The sequence below is a fragment of the Falco cherrug genome, chromosome 17 (genome assembly GCF_023634085.1).
Source record: "Falco cherrug isolate bFalChe1 chromosome 17, bFalChe1.pri, whole genome shotgun sequence".
Lineage (NCBI taxonomy): Eukaryota > Metazoa > Chordata > Aves > Falconiformes > Falconidae > Falco > Falco cherrug.
This window is the reverse complement of record NC_073713.1, coordinates 5,737,070-5,757,080: the sequence shown is the minus strand read 5'-3', so window position 1 is coordinate 5,757,080 and position 20,011 is coordinate 5,737,070. Positions and strand designations below refer to the sequence as shown.

At 43.3% G+C, this 20,011-nt stretch overlaps 1 protein-coding gene across 1 annotated transcript in view; it reads right to left on the bottom strand.

Annotated features, from left to right (window-relative positions):
- CDON (cell adhesion associated, oncogene regulated) overlaps window positions 1–20,011 on the bottom strand; it is a 54,799-nt gene that overhangs the window by 23,592 nt on the left and 11,196 nt on the right. The window contains exons 2-8 of the mRNA XM_055728641.1: window positions 10,676–10,812; window positions 8,242–8,514; window positions 6,467–6,613; window positions 6,022–6,165; window positions 5,297–5,584; window positions 4,177–4,446; window positions 2,900–3,247 (exon numbers count right to left, since the gene is read on the bottom strand). Coding sequence (XP_055584616.1) covers window positions 2,900–3,247; window positions 4,177–4,446; window positions 5,297–5,584; window positions 6,022–6,165; window positions 6,467–6,613; window positions 8,242–8,514; window positions 10,676–10,751 — 1,546 coding nt within the window. The 5' untranslated portion in view covers window positions 10,752–10,812. The remainder of the gene's footprint in view (window positions 1–2,899; window positions 3,248–4,176; window positions 4,447–5,296; window positions 5,585–6,021; window positions 6,166–6,466; window positions 6,614–8,241; window positions 8,515–10,675; window positions 10,813–20,011) is intronic.

Genomic DNA, 20,011 nt, shown 5'->3' with positions numbered 1-20,011 from the left:
CCATTAAAATACCAGCAGCAAGTGTGGCTGCTATTTTTGGCCACTTTTTAAAAAGCTGGGAAGGAAAGTTCTCTTTTCAAATTGAAGACACGCTCTCAGCAAGCATTCCTTGTTTGTTTCTTCCTATTTATTTAGCAATGCCACAAAATTCGGAGACAGGAAGAAGGGAACAACGCAGGGAGGGCGTCCCCAAAGCCAGATGGAGTTTTGCTTAAAATGTCAGACGCCCCCAGAACAATCTCCAAGCAAAAGGGTATCTACGACTGTCAGCGAAGCAGCGGGAAAGGGATGCACCGCCGCGTGTTAATATTGGAAACAAATGCCATATCCACTGCAGTGGGCCTTCTGCCTCCTCCATTGTGGTGGACCCAGAGGATTTGTGGGTGGGCACAGGACGGTTTGACGCCTGCTGGCATGGGGAAACGGACTCTTGCGCGTGGAGAATGAGTTGTGGTTTAGGCTGGTGACAGGAGACCTGCAGTCATTGCCGTGTTTATTGCTGCGAGAGGGGAGTCATCAAGAACTGGCAAGTAGTTTGTATTTTTTTTCCTTTGGAAAACAACCCCCGGGTAACAATTTCCATTAAGCAATACGGATCTAAGCTCTTTTTGCTTAAGTTTCTCGCATAATTGCTACCCATATAAACCAACACACCAGACTTCTCTTTGCTGCTGTGTCATTATGCAACTTTTTTTGGCTGGTGCTTGTAGTACCATCTCTTTCCCTTTAGCCACTGAGACTTAACTCCTCTTCCTTCGATTCCCAGCCCCACTGTGAAACACGAGCGGCACCAAGCTGGGTCAGATGTATGGCTGTACGTGCCCAAAATCCTGTCTCCAACAGCAACCAGAGAAGGACCAAACATCCCAAATTCAGGCACTGAAAGAATGTATTCATAGCTTTTACGTGCATTCTCCATAATCCCCAGTACTTTACAGCTCACTGTTGTGTCTCCCCTTCAGCTGCCTCATTTTGAAGGTAAAGAGCCCTCACCTTTTCAGCGTCTCCTCATGCAGAACCCATTCCACACCCCTCTGAACCCATCTGCTGCGTTTCAAGCACATGCTTGTTCTTCTACACCCTTCTTGAAACAGGGGTGCAAACACAGAAGCAGATTTCAACCCTCTGGCATGCCCTGGGGAAGCAGAGCAACTTTTGTATTTTGCCTCCGCTATGCAAACAGATCGCATTCCCAGGCATTGCTTTCCTGCTTCTCAAACAACCAGAGGATCCTGCCTCCTCATGAGCTCTCCGAAAACCTTAGCAAAGGCTGGGAAAGCACTCTGGAAATCTGAACACAGCAGATCAGTGAAGTCACCCATGCCTGGCAAGTCTTTCAAATCACCCTAAGACTGCTCAGAGGTGCCTGGCTTCTATAAGTGACAGCTTCAGCCTGCTCTCGACTGTATCACCTACTTACAATAAATGCTGCTCTTTTTTTTTTCCTGTTTTATACTAACCTGCCTGCTATTCAGACTTCCTGGAGTGCGTTTTTCTCCTTCATTTCCATTAGATGAAGTTATTTCGGAGAATTAACCCTGTGTTTAGTAACTCTGGGAAGGTACTGCCGTGCATGCAACCACCACAACTGCCTAAAAAAGCCTTAAAATAAGCGCCATGGGTATAGGATCCTAAGGCTATCATTTTACATTTTGGTGGTTTCTCACTATGATGGCAGCTTAAGTTGCCCTGCTTGCTTTTAAGACCATGCAATGAATCATGTCGTGGAACAGATCCAGCCAAAAAAAAGAAAAAAAAAAGAAAAAGAGACATTTTTCAGCCAAGTAAGTTCTCTTACTGTGTGCTTGCACAAGGCAAATTACAGGAACAAGCTGCTGAGGCTAAGAGTTGCTTAAGTTGATCCTACTCCCAAAGAAATGCACTGGAATCACTGCTTAAGTCATTCAGGTGCTTCGGAAGTGTTACCTGGCACAAATTGTTCATTAAAACGTTTAAATGTTTGAGCATGTCTTTTGGCATGGTTGAGAACTGTTCTAAAACCTTAACAGCTCCCAGAAACTACTTACGGACTTTTATATCAAAACCAAATGCCTTAACCACCCTCCGCACCATAATCAGCAGCTAGTACAACTTAGAAACCGATAAAAGTTAATAAACAAAACATTAAAATTGAACTTACTACCATAAAATTCTGAGGCAAAGCAGTGGGATGTTTTTTTGTTTGACACAGACCAAATTCTAGGATGATAATTTAGTTTTGTTTCCACTCAGCAAGGTCCAACAATAACTTATTTATAAAACTATACGATGGGATCACTTTCTTGAGGTTTCTTCTTTCTTTCTTCCTCCAAGAGAACATTTAAGCATCTTTTCCTATTATTTACATGAGTTTAAACTCTAACTGGTGGTAACAAAGAACTTTAAATATGGGGCCACTTACTAAATTCCACTGACCATAAATCTCGCGGACATTCAGCTAAATTTACTACGGCAAGATGCTGAAAGAGCCGAGAAACTTAAAGTCACTTCATGTAATTGAAAATCTGTATCTTGGTTCTTGCGAAGGGAACCTGGGGGAGTTTAAACCTGTTATTAATAGCACGTAATATTCCAGTGTGGAAAAAGGAAATCTCTCCTTCCCATCTTGCTTTTATACTAGAAGAACTGTCTTTTCCTAGAAGCAGTATCAAGAAATTAAAAAAAAAAGCCATCTTTATATAGGTTTTATCACATATAAGAATGCTAAGTCCATGTCACAGACAGGTGTTTCTCCTCTGCCTAAGGTGGAAGGGAGAAACTGGTCTACAAAGCCAGCTTAGACTTGTTGGTTTTGTTTCCCCAGGATACCCACACTACCTACCAGCTGTTAACTTCTTACTTTGAGGCATTTCTCACCTAAATCAGGGAGCCAAGTGTGCAATTTTGCATTCAAGCTTACCAACTGTAAGGAAGGCTTTAGACACCACGGAGCCGTGCTCGTTGATGGCTTCACACGTGTACTCCCCGGCACGCTCAGGAGTCACGTTCCTAACGTGCAAGGAGCTCCAGCCCGCTTGAGACACGGAGAAGTAGGTGGGCTCCGCCACGGCGCTGCCCAACACTGCTTGAGGAGGTTTCTGCGGTTTTGAGTGAAGCACCTGGGAAGGGTGGCTGGTCATAAGTCCTCTGCTGTCGTACCAACGGATGATGGGAACAGGTAGGCCAGTGGCATTGCAAGACAGTGTAACATCCCCACCATCTATCACAGTGATGCTTGCTGGTGAAGAGACTATAACCGGTCTAGAGCCTTTGCCGAGGGGGGGAACACAAAAAAACCCAAGGCATTAATTTGGCTAAGGAATATGACACGCCAGAATGAGTCAATACATTAAAAAAACAAAAGTCATGCATGCTTCTTTTAACTACTCTAGTTATTTCTTCTCTAGACAGCCTCTCCAGACCCCCTTTCCAGACTGAAGAGATCAGCTGAGACTTGTGCTTAGAGAAGACTGATAGAAAACTACACTCAAACCACACTTCAAAATTTTCTAAATAATGAAGACCATCAATGAGGAATGCAGCGCAGGCAAGACTGGCTTAGTCCACTCCACAGACAAGCAGGTCACAAAGTATCTGCTCAGCCAGTCTCTGTGCAGCTCCCACCAACCTTCATAGGTACAGAGCGGGTCAAAAGCTTCAACTGCACGTGACAGGGAGAGAAGAGGAGCAGCAACAGTCTTGCCAACATCCTGTACTTGCAGAAACCAAGGTCTCCAAGTATTAGAAGGTACCTTAGACTGAAGAGTGATCAAAAAGACTATTTGTAGCTGTTAATGTGATACAGGGGAAGTGGGCAACCCCAGCTCTGATGTTCATTTTGTAAACTTGAAGATAAGGAATGGGCATAATTACTCATCGGCCAATACTCCTAAGAATACCAGTTCATCCAGCACAACAGCCCCCTGATTCTATTTAAGAATGTCATGTCAGATTCAGTCATAAACTGATTTAATTGCAGCTGGTAATCTAGGGTTTAAGTATGAAGTAACCACGCTGCCCCAGAAATGCCTACAGCTCTTAACATTCAACTGAAAGCACCTTCTTTGTAAGACTTGCTAGAAACAGTGGTCAGAAACACATCAATATACAATCTAGGGGGGGTGGGGGAACAAACAGGAATAAAGCTTAAAGCACAACTGTTTAATTTGAGTTCTTGAGGGCTGCAAGTGCTCCTACCTGGCTGGACATGAAGTCTGCCAGTAGACTCCCCAAATCCAACCCCATTGTCAGCTATACACTGGTACAACCCAGAGTCCTCTTGGGTGACGTTGGAGATCTGCAGACCGTTCCCTGTCAGCAGATGTCGTGGGGAGACGCGGACGGGAGCTGCGTTGTGGAGCCAGGTGACAGTCGGAGCAGGGCTTCCACGAACATCGCACCAGAAATGCACAGTCACTCCAGTGGCCACGGTTTCATCTTGCAGTCCCTTGGAGATCAAGGCAGGTTCTATAAAGGGAAATAATTTCACATAAACCACCGTATGTTGATCTTGGCCTAAGTCCTGAAGAAAACCCTGTGAAATGTTACACAAACTTATTGCATACAAAGGCTAAGCAAGCACCACGCAGCTCTAGTTCTACTCAGCCTAGAGCTGGTTTTCCCCCCTCTTGCTTATTTTCATGGTCTCTCCCTTCTTTTCTGAACGTTCACATTTGCATTAATACTGTAATTAAAACATCTGTATTTTCAAAATAATTCTTTAGTAGCATCCCCATAACAAAAGGCGTACTGTGTGTCAACAACCTGTTTTCTGAGTTACTCTAACGTATGCATTTCAAAAACCAAACAGAACAGTCATGGATGCAAAAAAACTCAAACAGGAAAACCTGCTACAAAGGAAAGGGGAGATTCAGAATGACTTGCAGCCACGCAAAAGAGGCCAAATATATTCCTTTTGCTTTAGTTTTTGTCCTCATCCAAACATATCACCTCTCCTCGCCAGCCTTTTGCTTACATACAGCCTCTAAAGAGAAACATCTGATCTCTGGCACATCACTGACATTGTATCCCATGTACACTTGGCACTCTGGAGAACAATAAATAGATCAGCTCTTCCCTCGGAGTTTGTTATCCTTTACTGTTTAGTTATTTCAGACTGCAAAGGATGTGAAGAGATAAATAGTTATGGATTTTAACTTGGGAGAGATGATGAGATACGGTTGTTATGAGCATACCTTTATTTTAATATGCTTAGGTTGAGAAAGAATGTCAGGCTATTTGTAACGGGATGCCAAGACCAGCAAGCATACAAAGCAAACGTTCAATGCCTGGCTGTGAAAATTTCTTTATTTCTTACCAAGTATAGTAAGTGAATAGTTAGCGTATTTCACTACTCCAAATTCATTTCCCACCATGCAGGAGTAATTTCCAGAGTCCGATGCCTCAAGCCTGTCTGTCACCAGATGAGAGTGCAGCAGTTTCCACCTGCCTTTGCTTAGCACATCCCGGCCGTCTTTAACCCAGCGGACAGAGGACGGAGGCAACCCACTGACAATACATTCTAGCATCAGAGAGCTGTGTTGGGGCACTGCCAGGCTCTGTGGTACCAGGGGGTGAAGTATGTGGAAGCTACCTGAGGAAGAGCCTGGAAGAAATGAGACAAGGCTTATCACAAACCAGTCCTTTAAACCACACTCTCCCATCCCGTCCTCCAGTCCTGAGGTTTGCCATGTTGCTCAGACACAGCTGCTTATACTTAGGACTAAGTATGATGCTGTAATGCTCTCTTCCAGAAGTCTTTCTCCAAAATCAGTCTGGCAGCTGAAGTATTAGCAGTATCCCCTTTTCAAGGGCTAAGTGCTCTTGTCTTCTTGGGATTTGAAAAGCAGTCATGCTGCTCCTCCACAGTAAGGAGAAATAAGAACTGAATGTGCAAATAATGCAGAACAGATTCTACCTAACACAGTATTTGAGACCAGTGGGTATTTATGCTGAAATGCCCATGCTAAAAATCTTAGGGATGTTATTTATTCTGTTCGAGATTTATTAATACAATTCTGGAAAGCTGAACTGAATACTCACGTGTGACTATGAGCTTACGTCCGGTGAGTTCTATTCTGAGATCGTGAGTAACTGGGTTGTATGCTGCACATTTATAGGATCCTTTGTCTTCTAAAGATACATTCAAAATCTGCAGGTTTCCAGATGGAAGAATTAGGTAGTTGTCTGAACAAGTGGGAAAGGAAAAAATTATATTTAGCTTAAGTTTCAAAAAAAAGACTTCCTTTAATATTTTTTGTATTTAAATAACATGTCAGATATATCAGTTTATTCTAGATGTAGGATCACAAAGAAATCATGCTGCTACACAAAGGATATTAATTTACAAAGTAGATTTAGATACAATGATTAACGCAGGAAGTTGTGCAAGTTTCTGGGGGCTTTTCCTTTAAGATCTAAGGAAAAAAAACCAAACAGGCAAGCTTTGTTGGATATTTATATTGCTGACCAGTGGCATAAATCTCACCTGTTGATTGTTCCAGCCATTTTCCCTGCACTTGAAAGCGAACCTGTGCTTTAGGGTTACTATCTGGCACCTTGCACCCAATGAAAGCTGTGCCTCCTTCCTCTGCTGCGACAACAGGTTTCACCGACATATCAAAATTAGCTAAACCTAGAAGAGAATCAGTAAAAGGTTAAGAGCAGTCACAGCTTGGGAAAGAGGAAAGGCAGTAAGTAAATTCAGTATTTGTGTTTAAAATATTGCTGGTTTCAAGCTGATTATTTTCTCTGGTGCAGCATTTGGACATTCATGTCAACAGGCATGGTCTTTCCTGCACCCTGTAGCAGCACAAACCCTCCTGTGTACGTATGCTTCCTTACTACAGGACGGGCCAGCTTTTACATGGGAACAGCGAGGGGAAAAAAAATAAAAAAAATAGTTCCTACATTCCCTCAACTGCTCCAGGAAAAGCAAGCAGAGATATTGGAAAGACTGCAGTGCTACTCACAGGCTCTGAAGCCACTACAGAAGACAATTTACACTAGCAGCGGGAAGCCTGTCCGTAAGAAACATGAAATTGTCTTTCTGTGATTATAGTTAACACAACACCAAGTACAGCAGCACCTCCCACTCGCTGCCTGTGCGATGAGGCAAGCAGAAAGCCTCAACAGCTAACAGCATAGTCTCATTTGCTACTAAATTCTCAAAAGGAGGAGCAAAGTGTGAAAGCTGCTCTTCTACTACCTTCCCTTTCAAAGCATCTTCCAGGTTGTGAAGTTTTTCTATGTTAGCCACCCTTAGAGCTCTCTTGAGAAGGTCCTGCTATGGGTCAGTACTTTACCAAAACACTTACTTCTCTCACTTATAAGAAATTTTCCTCCCAGGAGGATTTTGGACATGCTTCATAGATAAGGTACCCTTATAGAGAAATCACTCAAATCCTGCTTGACAAAGGCCCGATTCAGACGGCCCGGCGATCCCAAACAGACAAATCACATTCACGAAGGAATATTATATTCCCATTCTCAGCACCACATTGTCCTTTCCATGTGGAAACCATTGCCTTTCCTCTTCTAAAGTCCTTTAAGATCAAATAATTTACAGATCAAGCACCAAGGCACAGACTGATTAGAAGAACCAGTGCAACTGAGAAAAGGGTAATTGTTCCTAAAAGGACAGAAGACTGTCCTCACCTGGAGAGCATCTATTAGTTTTGACAAAATACAATGCTACAAGTGAAAAGGAAAATTTGCAGCTGCAACTTATTTCCCAGGCAACGATTCCCACTCATTTCACCTCAACTCCCAAGCACACTTCCACAACAGCATGGCAGCTCAGTTGCTCTTTCAGGATCCTTTTTGAAGGGAAGCTTTTGGGTGCCTTGTACTTTCAGGTCAATTTATTGACATTATATTAATTTCATTGAATAGTATTTGTATTTGCTGGAAAGGACTCTTGAGGTCCTTCAGCTCAAAATGAGGCTATCGCCAACACTAAATTGATCAGATGTGGGTTTGCCTAGTGGAATCTTCAAAAGCCTCCAAGGTGAGGATCCACAAGCACTCTGGGGAATCTGTTCCAGGGCTGCATCACCTGACAGGTCTTGGATGACACAGGGAACAGAAATTGGTGAAAAGTGCGTAACTGACCATATACTAAGTACTGGCTGGCAAAAAAAAAACAACCAAACACCTTGAAACTAGTTGTTTGCTGAGAGTCAAAGAAAAACAAACCACACAAACCAGTAGAGGTCTATATAATTTGCAAGGAGCGAGGAATATAAAGAAAAATGAACTTACGGCCTATAGATACCATCGCAGGCCTGCTCACAACAGCACCCACGCTGCTGTTAGCAACACACTGATAGCGACCGGACGTTGACAGGCTGAGGGAGACGATTGTCAAAGATCCTGACTGGATTTCCACTTCTCCAACCTTGCTTTCCAGAGGCTCCCCATTAAACAGCCAAGAAAGGCGAGCCATGGAGGGCTCAGCAGAACAGTGGAGTTGTACAGGCCCACCAGACTTCTGGACAGCAGACAAGGGCTCAGAAATAAAACGGGGAGTTAAACCTGAAAGGAAAAAAAATATATTTTTTTTTTTTTTTCAGCTAGTGAACAGCATTTTCCATAAACAAGTGGTAAGATTCATGATGCATTGACTGGTGTGAAAGACTATGATCTGCATTATAGCAACGCTCTCTCCCAAGGTTCCTGCCACTGTTCACAGACCTGGCAAACTTCTGATGGAAGAAGGTTAAATACTGCTGAAAGACTATTCAGATCTAACACAGACAAAGAGTCAGTCTCTAAACTCCCAAGTTGCTAGTGATACTCAAGCAGGTGTTGCCTTTTCCTCTGCAAGAACAACACACAACAGATTCCCACTTGCTCCCAAACACCGGGGAAAATGTCAAGATTCAAACCCCACGAAGAGAGTAACAGTAATTAAATGAAGGTAGGTTCAGCGTACAAGAAGGGTGAGATAGGTCCCCAAGCGTACACAAAGCAAAGGCATCACGCTTGCTGGGGCTAGCAAAAAACACAAACCCACTAGATTTATTCGGAGTGAAACAGCACCCATCACCTGAAGAGATGGAGTACAGTAACAAGCAGCTGTATCTGATCCATCCCATATGAAGCTGGCCTGGATGTGACTTGTAAAATTTTAGAAATGGTAGCAGCCTGCCAGGTATTTATGCGGAACAGTCTCAGAGTCTGCAGAACTAATTAAAAATAGCAGGGTGAAAAAAAAAAAAGCTGGATGAACAGCAAAGGCTCTTGTTAATTCCAAATACATGGACTTCATCAGGACGAGAATGATGAATTGGGTATCCATTATCTTTACTGAGTAAAGATGAACAGAAACAGGAAAAGCTGCTAATAAATAAAAGGTTCAGTTCCACAAAACTTGGTTATAAGAATCCATTTATTTGCCAGAAGAAAATTCCTGCTTGTTTGAGGAGATTTTTTCCTATTCTGGCCAATGAAACACTGGCAATTATTTCCATTTGTTTTCTATGGAATTCTCTGCTAAAGACTTTGTATGAAGTGGTCAAGCGAAAGGTCATCAACAACAATAACTCCTATTTGGTTAGAAATACGGGGGAAAAATAATTAAAAGATAGACACAGCGGCATGTGAAAACAATTCCTGGTTTGTAATTCCAGATAGTACAGGTCAAGATGATATTAAATGACATGCAAGTAAGAGACTGTTTTCTTGTAGGTGGGGCCCTCAGCTCATGTTTTTCTTCTAAAGTCAGTCCATCCAAGCTCTGTTTATGAGTTTCAGATGAGAAACTGTGCATTTTTAACAGAAACATAAACTATCTGCATAAACATAAAGTAAAACTGGAAATTAAAGTGTGGCTTCACTTAACAAAAAAGATGAAATCCATAAAAATGGTATCCAAGCATTTCACAGGACTCCAGATGTCCATTTTTAGCTTTTAATTAGAAAACTGTTTTTCCTATTAGTTCAGTTTGCATTTCCAAGGATAAGAGAAAAGCAGTGACCTTTTTCGCTTGCTAGCCACCAATTGCTATGGAATTGCACTGTTACTTTCATCTTTGCCCCTGTCCTTGCTCTTGACACCAACACTGTGGGCTCAGTGCAAAAGTCAAAATTGGTAGCAGTGACCCTGCAGCTGGAATTTATCTCCTATGACTGCTTGAAAAATAAAATTTATCCCATTTGCTTATAACTATTAGCTATGAAGTGCTAAAAGTAGTAAAAGCTTCTTTTTTGTGTGGTTACGTTAAGACAAGCTGACTACACAGAGCAGATGTGTCAATTAAAACCATCCCTCTTCTTTTTTTAACACAAGAGCTGTTCCAACTGCAGCCACACATCAGCATTTGTGTTTCAAAGATCTGATTCCCCTTTCCCCCTGCAAATTTCAAACCCCTCCCAACCCCATGGGAACACAAGATGCACTGTACGCAGCAAAATCGGGATCCAGCTAAGTCCACGGAGATCCCAAAGAACAAACCTACGTAAATGAGAGTCTTCCACATTCTAGCACTTGTTTTGAGCCAACTTTTCAAAAGCAGAGTCGCATATTCAGCTCAAGATTGTGTTTAAGTGCTCCATGCTTCCTTAAAAGCACATTATCGATAACATGCATTAGGGTTGGGCACTTTGAAATGCATTTCAAATTGCTGCTCATTCAGAAGAATGGGCTCAACTTCCAAAACCTCCAAGCAAGTCATCTCAGCTGAGAAGGCCTTACCTGAACTCGTGGCAGAGATGAGACCCACGGCAGTGATGAAGAGCAGTGCCTGTAAGAGTCCAGGAGCTGGATGCATAGCGCCAGATTACAGAAGTTGAAAGCACGAAGCTCCAGACTAAAATGAGGCACGGAAACAGCTACAAAACAAACAAACAGATGTCTACTGTAAGTTTCAGGAGTTAGTCTTTTAACTCTCTTACAACAAAGTGGGGTTTCAAAAAAAGCACAACCAGGAAACAGCCAATATTCTTTGCAATATAGAAACCATCTGTAAAAATGAGTTAGAAGTTGAACTTAACTATGTTTCCAAGTACTATCCTTAATATAAGATTTTTTTTCCACAGCTGGAGTATGAGGCATCCGCACTGAACCATACTGCCTTGATAAATCAGACTACTTTCCAACCACCGGAATTGAAGTCCAAAGTAAACAGCTTATCTATTGGAGATAATATTGTTTGCAAACAATAATCATTTGACCATCTATCACCAGGCCACGCTTGTTTTACAAATTATTATGGATCTACACACTGTGATGCAGCTACCACTCGTAATTGCTCTAAAACTGCTTACTGAGACGTGTCATCTGCTTGCTCCTTCTAGCGTGCTTCACAGACAAACGATGGCAAATGTCTACTGAAAAAAACCCACCAGTATTAAGTCTTTTTCTCATTTATATTCCCAAAGCAATACTGCTTTCTCATGTATACTTCTGAGGCATCCACTATATGCACTTTTATCTACAAGGCTGATTCTACACGAAGCCAGTCCTTTCCTTCATTGTATCACACCTGACCATTCGGCTATATAAGATCTCACTTTCATCACCAGCAAAATACAAGCTAAATCAAGAAACCAGCAGCTTAACTTCTATGAGGTTTCCAACACTCAGTCTCCATCAAATGCTCTCTTCTCCAAGAAAAAAAAAATAAATCTGCAGCTGTCGTTCACTTAAGTTTTCTATTTTACTTGTGTAATATTATGATGAATAAGATTTGAGTTCATTTAGCACAGTTACTTCATTTATCAGCCCAGCCATACAATTTCACTGCTGATAACACTCAACATATATTTCAAACATCTCATATATCAGACATGTATATAAACACGTATCTAACACACATACAATAACTAGGAGTTCTACTGGCAGCACACAGAACAAGTGCAACAATGCATAATTGACAGAAATAAGTCCCGGTTTATTGAGCGCTCGCAGGGCTGTCTGCTTTCCAAGAGGCCGGATCCAGGTATCAACAGCAAAATTATTTGCATGGTTTATTTAAAAATAACAGTATTTTATCATCGCAACATCACTGTAAAATATATATGCAAAACAAGCAACAGGAGAAGACTCCAATAATAATAAAAGAATCACTGTAGATTTTACAGAGCCATTTGCTTACTGCTCCTTCTCCCTGCAAATTGCACTCCAGGCTTATAATGACAGCTTGGGAAGGCTGAAAGAAACGCTGTCAAGTCCTGCTCCCATTTCTGGGCAGCTTTATCTGATGCGGCAAATTTATTTCAGCTGTTCGGAAGACCCAACGCCCAGGCTGGCTCCCCAACAAGAGCCGGGGCTGTTTTGGTAAGGCGCAGATGGCAGAAGAGATCAGCTGCGCAGAACGCGTTTTGGTTTATTTGAATTCTCACTCGGTTCAAGGGCAGGAGAGCCGCTCCACCAGCAAGAGCAGGACAAAGTAAACACCCAGAGAACTTGTTAACATCAAACACTTTGCTGAAGAGGGGTGGGGGGCAATGTTGCTTTTTGCCAAATCTTCCCTCAACTATTTATTTATGAAAAGCAATGAAACGTATATTCTGGGTCAACTTTAACCCCAGCACATGGAGCTACTGGGTTATTCTGCAGCTGTCTTTTTAAACAAGGCCAACTCATTATCTTTAACTAAACTTTATCTTTGGAGATCTACTTTATCCAGTCTCTGATTTCCCTCTGTTTATCTTTCCCTTTACATGTTCCTAGCTGCCAGTGTCAACAGCTACTCCTCTTTTGACCTACCAGTTTGGCTTTCGCAGGCTTGCGGAGTGGTAAGATCAACTGTAAAGCAGTGAGTACACAAAGCAAGCCACAAAGACCGAAGTTCTTTGAATGAGGGAGGGGAAAAAAAAAAAAAAAAAAAATATTCGCTTTAACCAGAGCAGCATTGTTCAGCAACAACACTCAGGCATCCAAGCAGTTTCTCTAACACGCACTTTGGAAGAGACCACAGAAACCCCTCACGCACTGGTAGGTGTGGGAACACAGGGGGAAGATGAGATCCAACGTGCAATACACAACCCACAAATATTTGCCTTTTCCTTTGACAGATGGTGTCACTACAGAAGTCCCCTGCTTCTACTGTAGTAGAGAAGAGGGCAAGGCTCATAGTTTTGGGGTCTTTAGAAACCCAGCAGAGAAACCGTGCCTCTTACAGTATTATATTAAACCATATCCAAGCAATAAAAGGCCTTAGGGAAGGAAAAACAAGACTCTTCCCCTTTGCCATCATTTCAATAACCCTGAACTCCTGTTTTGACAGGAAGTACCAGTCACTGGAGACCCACTGGGAACAGAAAGAGAAGAACTTTGGTTAGATGTGGCTCCATTTAAGTGTCTCCAACTGTGAGATGAGCTCACCCAGGAACATCTCTACCCACTGTTCAACATTCTCTCAAGCAAGGAATAATATCTCCATCACTGGTGAATCAAAGTTATTTTTAAGTAAGAGGTATCACTGAGACAAGGGGTTATTTCAGATCCTTTTAAAACAAACAGTAGTAACAGCAGTTATTTATGTAAATAATATTCAAGGTTGAATAGAAACTGACGTTGTTTTCGTGGATCAAGGGAAAAGTCCTTTCTACTTTCACTGGTGGTTTCTCCAGACCATCAGCACCACATACCAGAAAGTCAGAGCATGGCAAAGGCCTGTATTTCTCCTACTTCCACTGAGACATCTTGATCTAAAGTCCAATTATTTTCACCTAGCACTTGACTTTGTCAGCTCTAAAGTAACTTGGCGCTCACAGGCCAAGGGAAACAAGGAAGATAACGGTCTCGTGTCAGAAGTCATCATCCTGACCGATCCAACACACACCCGCCCCTCGGGAGCATGCTGCACATGCAGGGGCATCCCAAAACGTGTACCTGGTACTTTTGGAGATCATCAGTAAGATGGAGTACTTCTGAAGATAACATAATTCTGGGCATGTAACTCATTTGTTGCAGACCCTTTGTAAAAGGGACCCCTCACCACATAGCTATGGGGACAGGCATGCACGCCTGTCCATAGCTCACAGTTTCAGCCCCATGACCTTCAGGATGCCGTCTCCAGGCAAGCAAAATAAATCATCGGAGCCAACTCCGATGGGAAGTATATATTTTAATTAGTCCCTTTAGGAGCACCAGAGAGGTTTCCCGCTGCAGGAGCAGGGCTGTCCCTGCTGCTGGACTGTCACACCAGCCCTGGCACACGCTGGCTAGGTTCTGCAGGGCAGCTTGCATGCCATCACCTGGCTGTCGAGGCCTGAAGAGCTCACCAGGAGGGACCTGGGCCAAGGAGCATCCCTTGGCACTTGGACTTACCGAAACGTCCTACCAAGCCGAGATGGGAAGACGCAGGCACCAGATCAGCCAGGCAGGCTTCTCATCTCTGATCTGGACAGACATTGCAGCCCTGGCAGTGACTCTCTCCTCTCTTCCCAAAGCTTCACACTAGTCACCGTTTCTCCAGAAACCAGCTGTCTTCAGTGAAAGGCTCCACATGCCTGGTTCGTTCAGTGTAACTAACTTAACCTGTCACCTCCAAATTAACTCACTCCTATCCATGCTTGCACCAAAAAAAAAAAAAAAAAAAAAAGGTTTTACACTCTAAAAGATGACAAAATGCTGTATGCCACGCATTCCTGTGGCACCCAGCCCCAGAGGATCCACAGCTGAGAACCTGCCCCGCTTATTCACCAGACCATGAACTTCCCATCTCCACCCTTGCAGCTAAGGGCAGAGTCGCTACTAAAAGCCGCATTATCTCATACCCTTTTTTTTTTTTTGCTCCCTTTTTCTGACACTTTTTTCCCCTCCTCTGGTTTTACTCCTTGAATCATCTTCCTGCCATCTCAGCCCAGCTGGCAGGACAACTCCAGGACCTCCCTTCCCAACGGCCAGCAGCCACCAGAGCTATTTAGCCACCACCTCACCTCAATCTAACCGCTACCGTATCCCGGCTCCATCCCTCTCCTCCAAAACTCATCTGACCTTCAGCAGCCGTTTCAGCACACTGAAGCTAAAGGAGGAAAGGGTTTCTTTGCTAGCCAAATGCACCGGGTCCTATAAACGCCACAGCAAAGCAGGGGAGGAGGAGGAGGAGGAGGAGGAGGAAGGCAATAGCGTGCTCGGGAACAGAGGGAGTTATTCAGGTTGCCCACTCCACCTCCAGGAGCTGACGGCCTTCTCTAAGAAGCCCTAGGAAAAAGTGACAGAGCGCTGCTGCTTCAGGGGCAACGCTGCCCACCAGCTGCAGATGTGACAGCAGTTTTCACTTAGAATAAAACACCTTTGGATACTTAAAAAAACTCTTATTTTTCCTAAACAGCAGCAACTCTGAATCAATTAGCCCAGCCTCGCTTTATAACACTCCATGTGATTCAACACTTACAGCACATCAAGTTGGTTTTTTCCCCCCAGGTCATTTATTCCAGAATCACCAAGAAAAAATTCATTTTAACTTGCTCCCAAAAATTGTTTCCATCAGTACAACAAAAATCACAGATTTTCAAAGCACCTGAATTTAGAGCAAACAAACCCACCAGAATTAACTAAAACACTATGCCTTTAGTGCAAGCAAGCAGAGTTAGATCATTAAATCTCGCACCAAGACACCTTAAAAAAAAAAAAAAGGTATTGAAGCCTGTGGCATTCCAAGAGAAAGCAATCAGACATTCCTGCAGCTCGGCTCCTCAGTGATCTCCAAAGCCTTTGATCACCGACTGTCTTCATGCTGTCCTCCTGGGGTCTGGCAAAATGAGTGTAACAGCTGGCATATATACTTCATTAGCTTTTTGTGCTGGGAGGAGCGGGTTAGCAGCCCGGTAGCAACCGACAGTCTGCCCGTCAGCTTTACGGACTAACCTCTGAGGTTTATTCTTGCATCTTTTGGTAGCTGGGAAAGACTTGAAGTAGTCGCAAGCAACTGACACCGGTGCGGTCACCCACACGCCACATAACTTGTACGTACCGCTCCTAAAGACACGGCTGCCATACATCAAGGATGCAGCAGACTGATTTTTAATGCCAACACGTGGGTTTCGGATCCCTAAAAGGCAACAGAGCTTGCCGAAGCCTCATTTTTATGAATGCTTAATGACCACTCAATCATTAACATCAACCTTTAAAAAGCAAATGCAGCACCTACAGTGTTCATTACCCTCCCCCTCCCCCCTTTTCAGGGTCTCAATCGAGTCAGTCAAGCGTGCAAACCGATCCTGTCGCCAGCAAAAGCATTTCCTTTCACTGTGGTCAGCCAAAAGCACGGGAAGAAAATGGAAGTGACTTGGAGTTATGGCACCAAAAAGGCCAGACAAGCAAGGAAATAATCAACTCCACATGAGCCACTTCTAGCCCATCACAATGAAAAGGGCCTACGACTAACCCCAGGAAAGGTCAGCAGGACTATGGGGGTCATAAGCTGAAAAAGGCAATAGCGAGCAGCTGCCAGCTGCAATAAGAATCAATGTGTTCCTAATTACACTCCGAAGAGAGAGCTCGAGCACTGAAGAAGTCATGCTGTAATCACAGCTTGTGTAAAAAAAAAATATATATATATGTACACACACACATTCGAGTGCTCCTGTTTTACTCTCCACCTCGAGCACTGAAACTGCAGTTTCTGTGTTACTAAATTACAGGAAGCGGAGCAACGGAGATAAGGAGCCAAGCATTTACATAAGTGTTGAGGTTTAGGTTTTTGTTTGGTTTTTTTTCCTTTAAAATACCATAATTAGGCATTTGTATCAGAATTATGGCATCACGAAAGACAGGATTTCGTGAGTGTAAGTAATAAAAATATGTACTTCAAAGGGATTTTGTGGGTGCTTTTAGAAAACAAACCAAGCTCTGCCTAGCAGTCCTGCAAGCCTGGTATTTTCTCTAGCCTAAAAAAAATCTGAAAGGGAAAACCCCACCAAAAACAGTTTGCTGACAGTGACCCTATAAACCAAGTGTGAAAGATATAAACAGGTCAGAATGCAATGAAACATACTCAAAGGCAGCTACAGAAACAAACCAAATGGAAAGGCATTTAAAAATTACAAGAAAAAGCATCCTTTGATGTTATGTTCATATTTATTTATTACATTTTAAACAAATGGAAGTATACTCTCTAGATCCTTATCGTGACAACTAAGAGAGAAATTACAGTTGCGCAACCTTTGCAATCATCACCTTGCATTTCATTAACACTTCCAAAATTCTGCCCATACCCCTGCCCAGCATCCAAATCAATCAGTGCTAAGCCAGCATCCAAGTGTTGCCTACAGATATTCCCAATTAATTATTCAACTGGTATTTTTACTCTTTTCTGGTAATGTGATTTTATAAGCAGCCTTGCATGAGCATGCACAAAGCTCCATGGTTGCTCCACATGATTTAAATCTCCCCATGAATCAGTAACGAATCCCAAGAGCAATTTTGGGGGCCAAAATACCTTATCGATTGTGCAATGGTTTGTAACGGCACATTATTTTTGTTAAAATAGAGACTGAGTATTTGCTCAGGGTGGCAGATGGCAGGAAGAACAAACAGCACTGAGCAAACGAGGCAGCAACCGAGTTCTGACAAGGACAGGGGTCCTTAAGCCTTGATGGCCTGCCTTTGTAAGGCATATGTGTCTTTTTCCAAAGCTGTAAAAAAAATCCTAAATAACGCCTGTAATTTACTCAAACTCTATCACAGGTAAGGTCCAGTGTCACAGGACAAAAATGACACAAGGATACATTAAGCAGCTGAGGGGAAAAAAAAAATACAAGTATTAGCCTAAAACCATGACCAAAACATTGGCCTGCCTCAAAGATGGAGAAGCAGATCTTTTGCCTAGTTGTTCACTGGTTTTTTCTATTTTGCTTTCAGGCCTGGAAAGTCTCATGGTTGGTATCAGCTGTTGGACTCTGATCAAAGTTTAGCTTTCCATTAATCCTCTGAGTTATATGTGAGGCTGATAGAGAATTTTTTTTTAGAAGACAGTTAAGATTACTCAGATACTTAATTTGCACTCCAGTATTTCAAAAACACCTTGACTTTAAAACTTCGGTCTTGGCATACATATGGTCTTGATAGAAGAACGCATGCTTTGGCATTGACTGAAGAAATGGATTTGTGAGCAGAGGGGAAAAAATTTAACAGTTTGTGTACTGTGCCTCTGCAGCACGCAGTCAAAAACACTCCTGAGTCACTAGTCTGCTATCGACACACATACGTGCTCTGATTGGGGAGGCCTGGGATCCCCATCCTGCTGTATCAGCACCGGTCACAACAAGACAGACATTGGGGAAAAAAAAAATAAATCATCACAGAAGCCATGCACTCTTATCCACAAACAGGCATAACAATTAGGTTAATTTCATTATTAACTTCAGAAAAAAAAGCTGAGACAGTCCCCCTGCTGCCACACTAATGAAGTGGGTATGGTTGCTGACTCTTCTAGCCTCAGGGGAAGCAAAAGAACAGAGCATTAGCCTAATATACAGTTCTGCTGGGCTGCAATTATGCTTAAATACCTAAATAAGGGCTTTTAGACCTCAAGGGATCTGAAGGTATCATTAGTCTAACAGTTCCATCAGAGGAACTGTAAACGAAATACATACAAAATCCTCACCCCTTGCTCTTCAGGGACCCCCCAAGACCCCAGCCCTCTCACTCTCTCCTGACTAGGCACTACTTTGCCTCATACTCCCATTTTCTTCCCCGTATCTAGCTCACCAGCTGTCCCGATTCTGCCTCGCCACCTTGCCATCACCAGTGACAGCTCTGCTCACCTTCAACTGTGTCTGGAAAGGTCCTTCTGCAAACGCCTCCCTCTCCGCTCCTTCCTACAGAGCTGGCCTGATCCTCGGAGCAAGGGGGTTTACTTTTTCAACCGAGTGATTTATTTATTTATTTTTATTATTTAAAACCAAGAACGAGATTTCGCAACCAGTTTCAGCCAATTTAAAGACAGGCTGCTGCTGAGGGCAGTAACACCTTCCTTCAGGACCTGGCTTGCATCCTCCTATCTGCACCAGTGATCATGCGGCCACCGCATGAGTCAGATCTGCTGGCAGATCCAGCTGAAAACTCAGCCAAAGAAAAAAAATGAGGTTGAGTTTTCACCTGGACAAGGGAGCAGTTTCAGCTCACCAAGCAGTCTTGGAGTGCTAGCCCAAAGGAGGGGCTAGGAATGGATGTCCATGAAAGGGAACTTTGCACTCTTAACAGCATGAGGCCTCAAAGCAAGTAGCAAAGCACCACCCCAGTGTCTTTAATAAACCCTGAACTTGCAAGAATGTGGCCAAAAGACAGGAAAAAACCCCCCACCAAACCCAACTCCAAGTGAGACATGCCTATTTTCCTCCAGTGAGCTAGGGGACTCGCTGCCCTAATTATCCAACCTACAGGTGCACACACCACAGCAAGCTTCAGTACTGCCTCAGGGTGTGTCTTTTCCCCTCCAAAAAGTTTGAATTTTGCATGTCAAGGATGATCACCTGTGATTATAATCTCCCTATGGTTCCTGTAACCAGAATCCAGCATGATTAAAAAAAAAACCCACACCAAAAAACCAAGGACTAGAACCACAGGCTCACTCAGGTCATCAGAAAAAAGCCTGTCAGACTCTCAGACAAAGGAGCTCGTGTCCACGCACGCTGCCCAGAGGTCTGCTTCCAGCAGCACTCTCACTCTTGATAGGTTTTGATGTGAGAGAAAGTCGATGAAAAGAAGAGGAACCATGGGCAAGCTTTGTTAGAGGACACCGAGCTCATTCCCGAGGCGATTCTAGATGAACACTGACACCGTCCATTGGCAGCCTCCAGCAAGCAACAGCTCTAAAAGACACAAGAGCCAGGGTTCTTCTAGCTGCCTTATCCCGAGTCCAACTCGGTCTGTTGCAACTTGCAGGGATCCATGCTATCCGTGATTCCTTAAAGGAAAGCATGACTATTAAATCCACACCTGCAGCCAGAATTTATAGCAACCTCATCTACTGCTGTCTTACATCATAGGCAATTAGGAGCCTGTGAACTCATGGCTGCAGGATATGGGAGGCGCGCTGGAACCGGAGAGCAAAGCCTGTGTGTTACAGCACGGTTG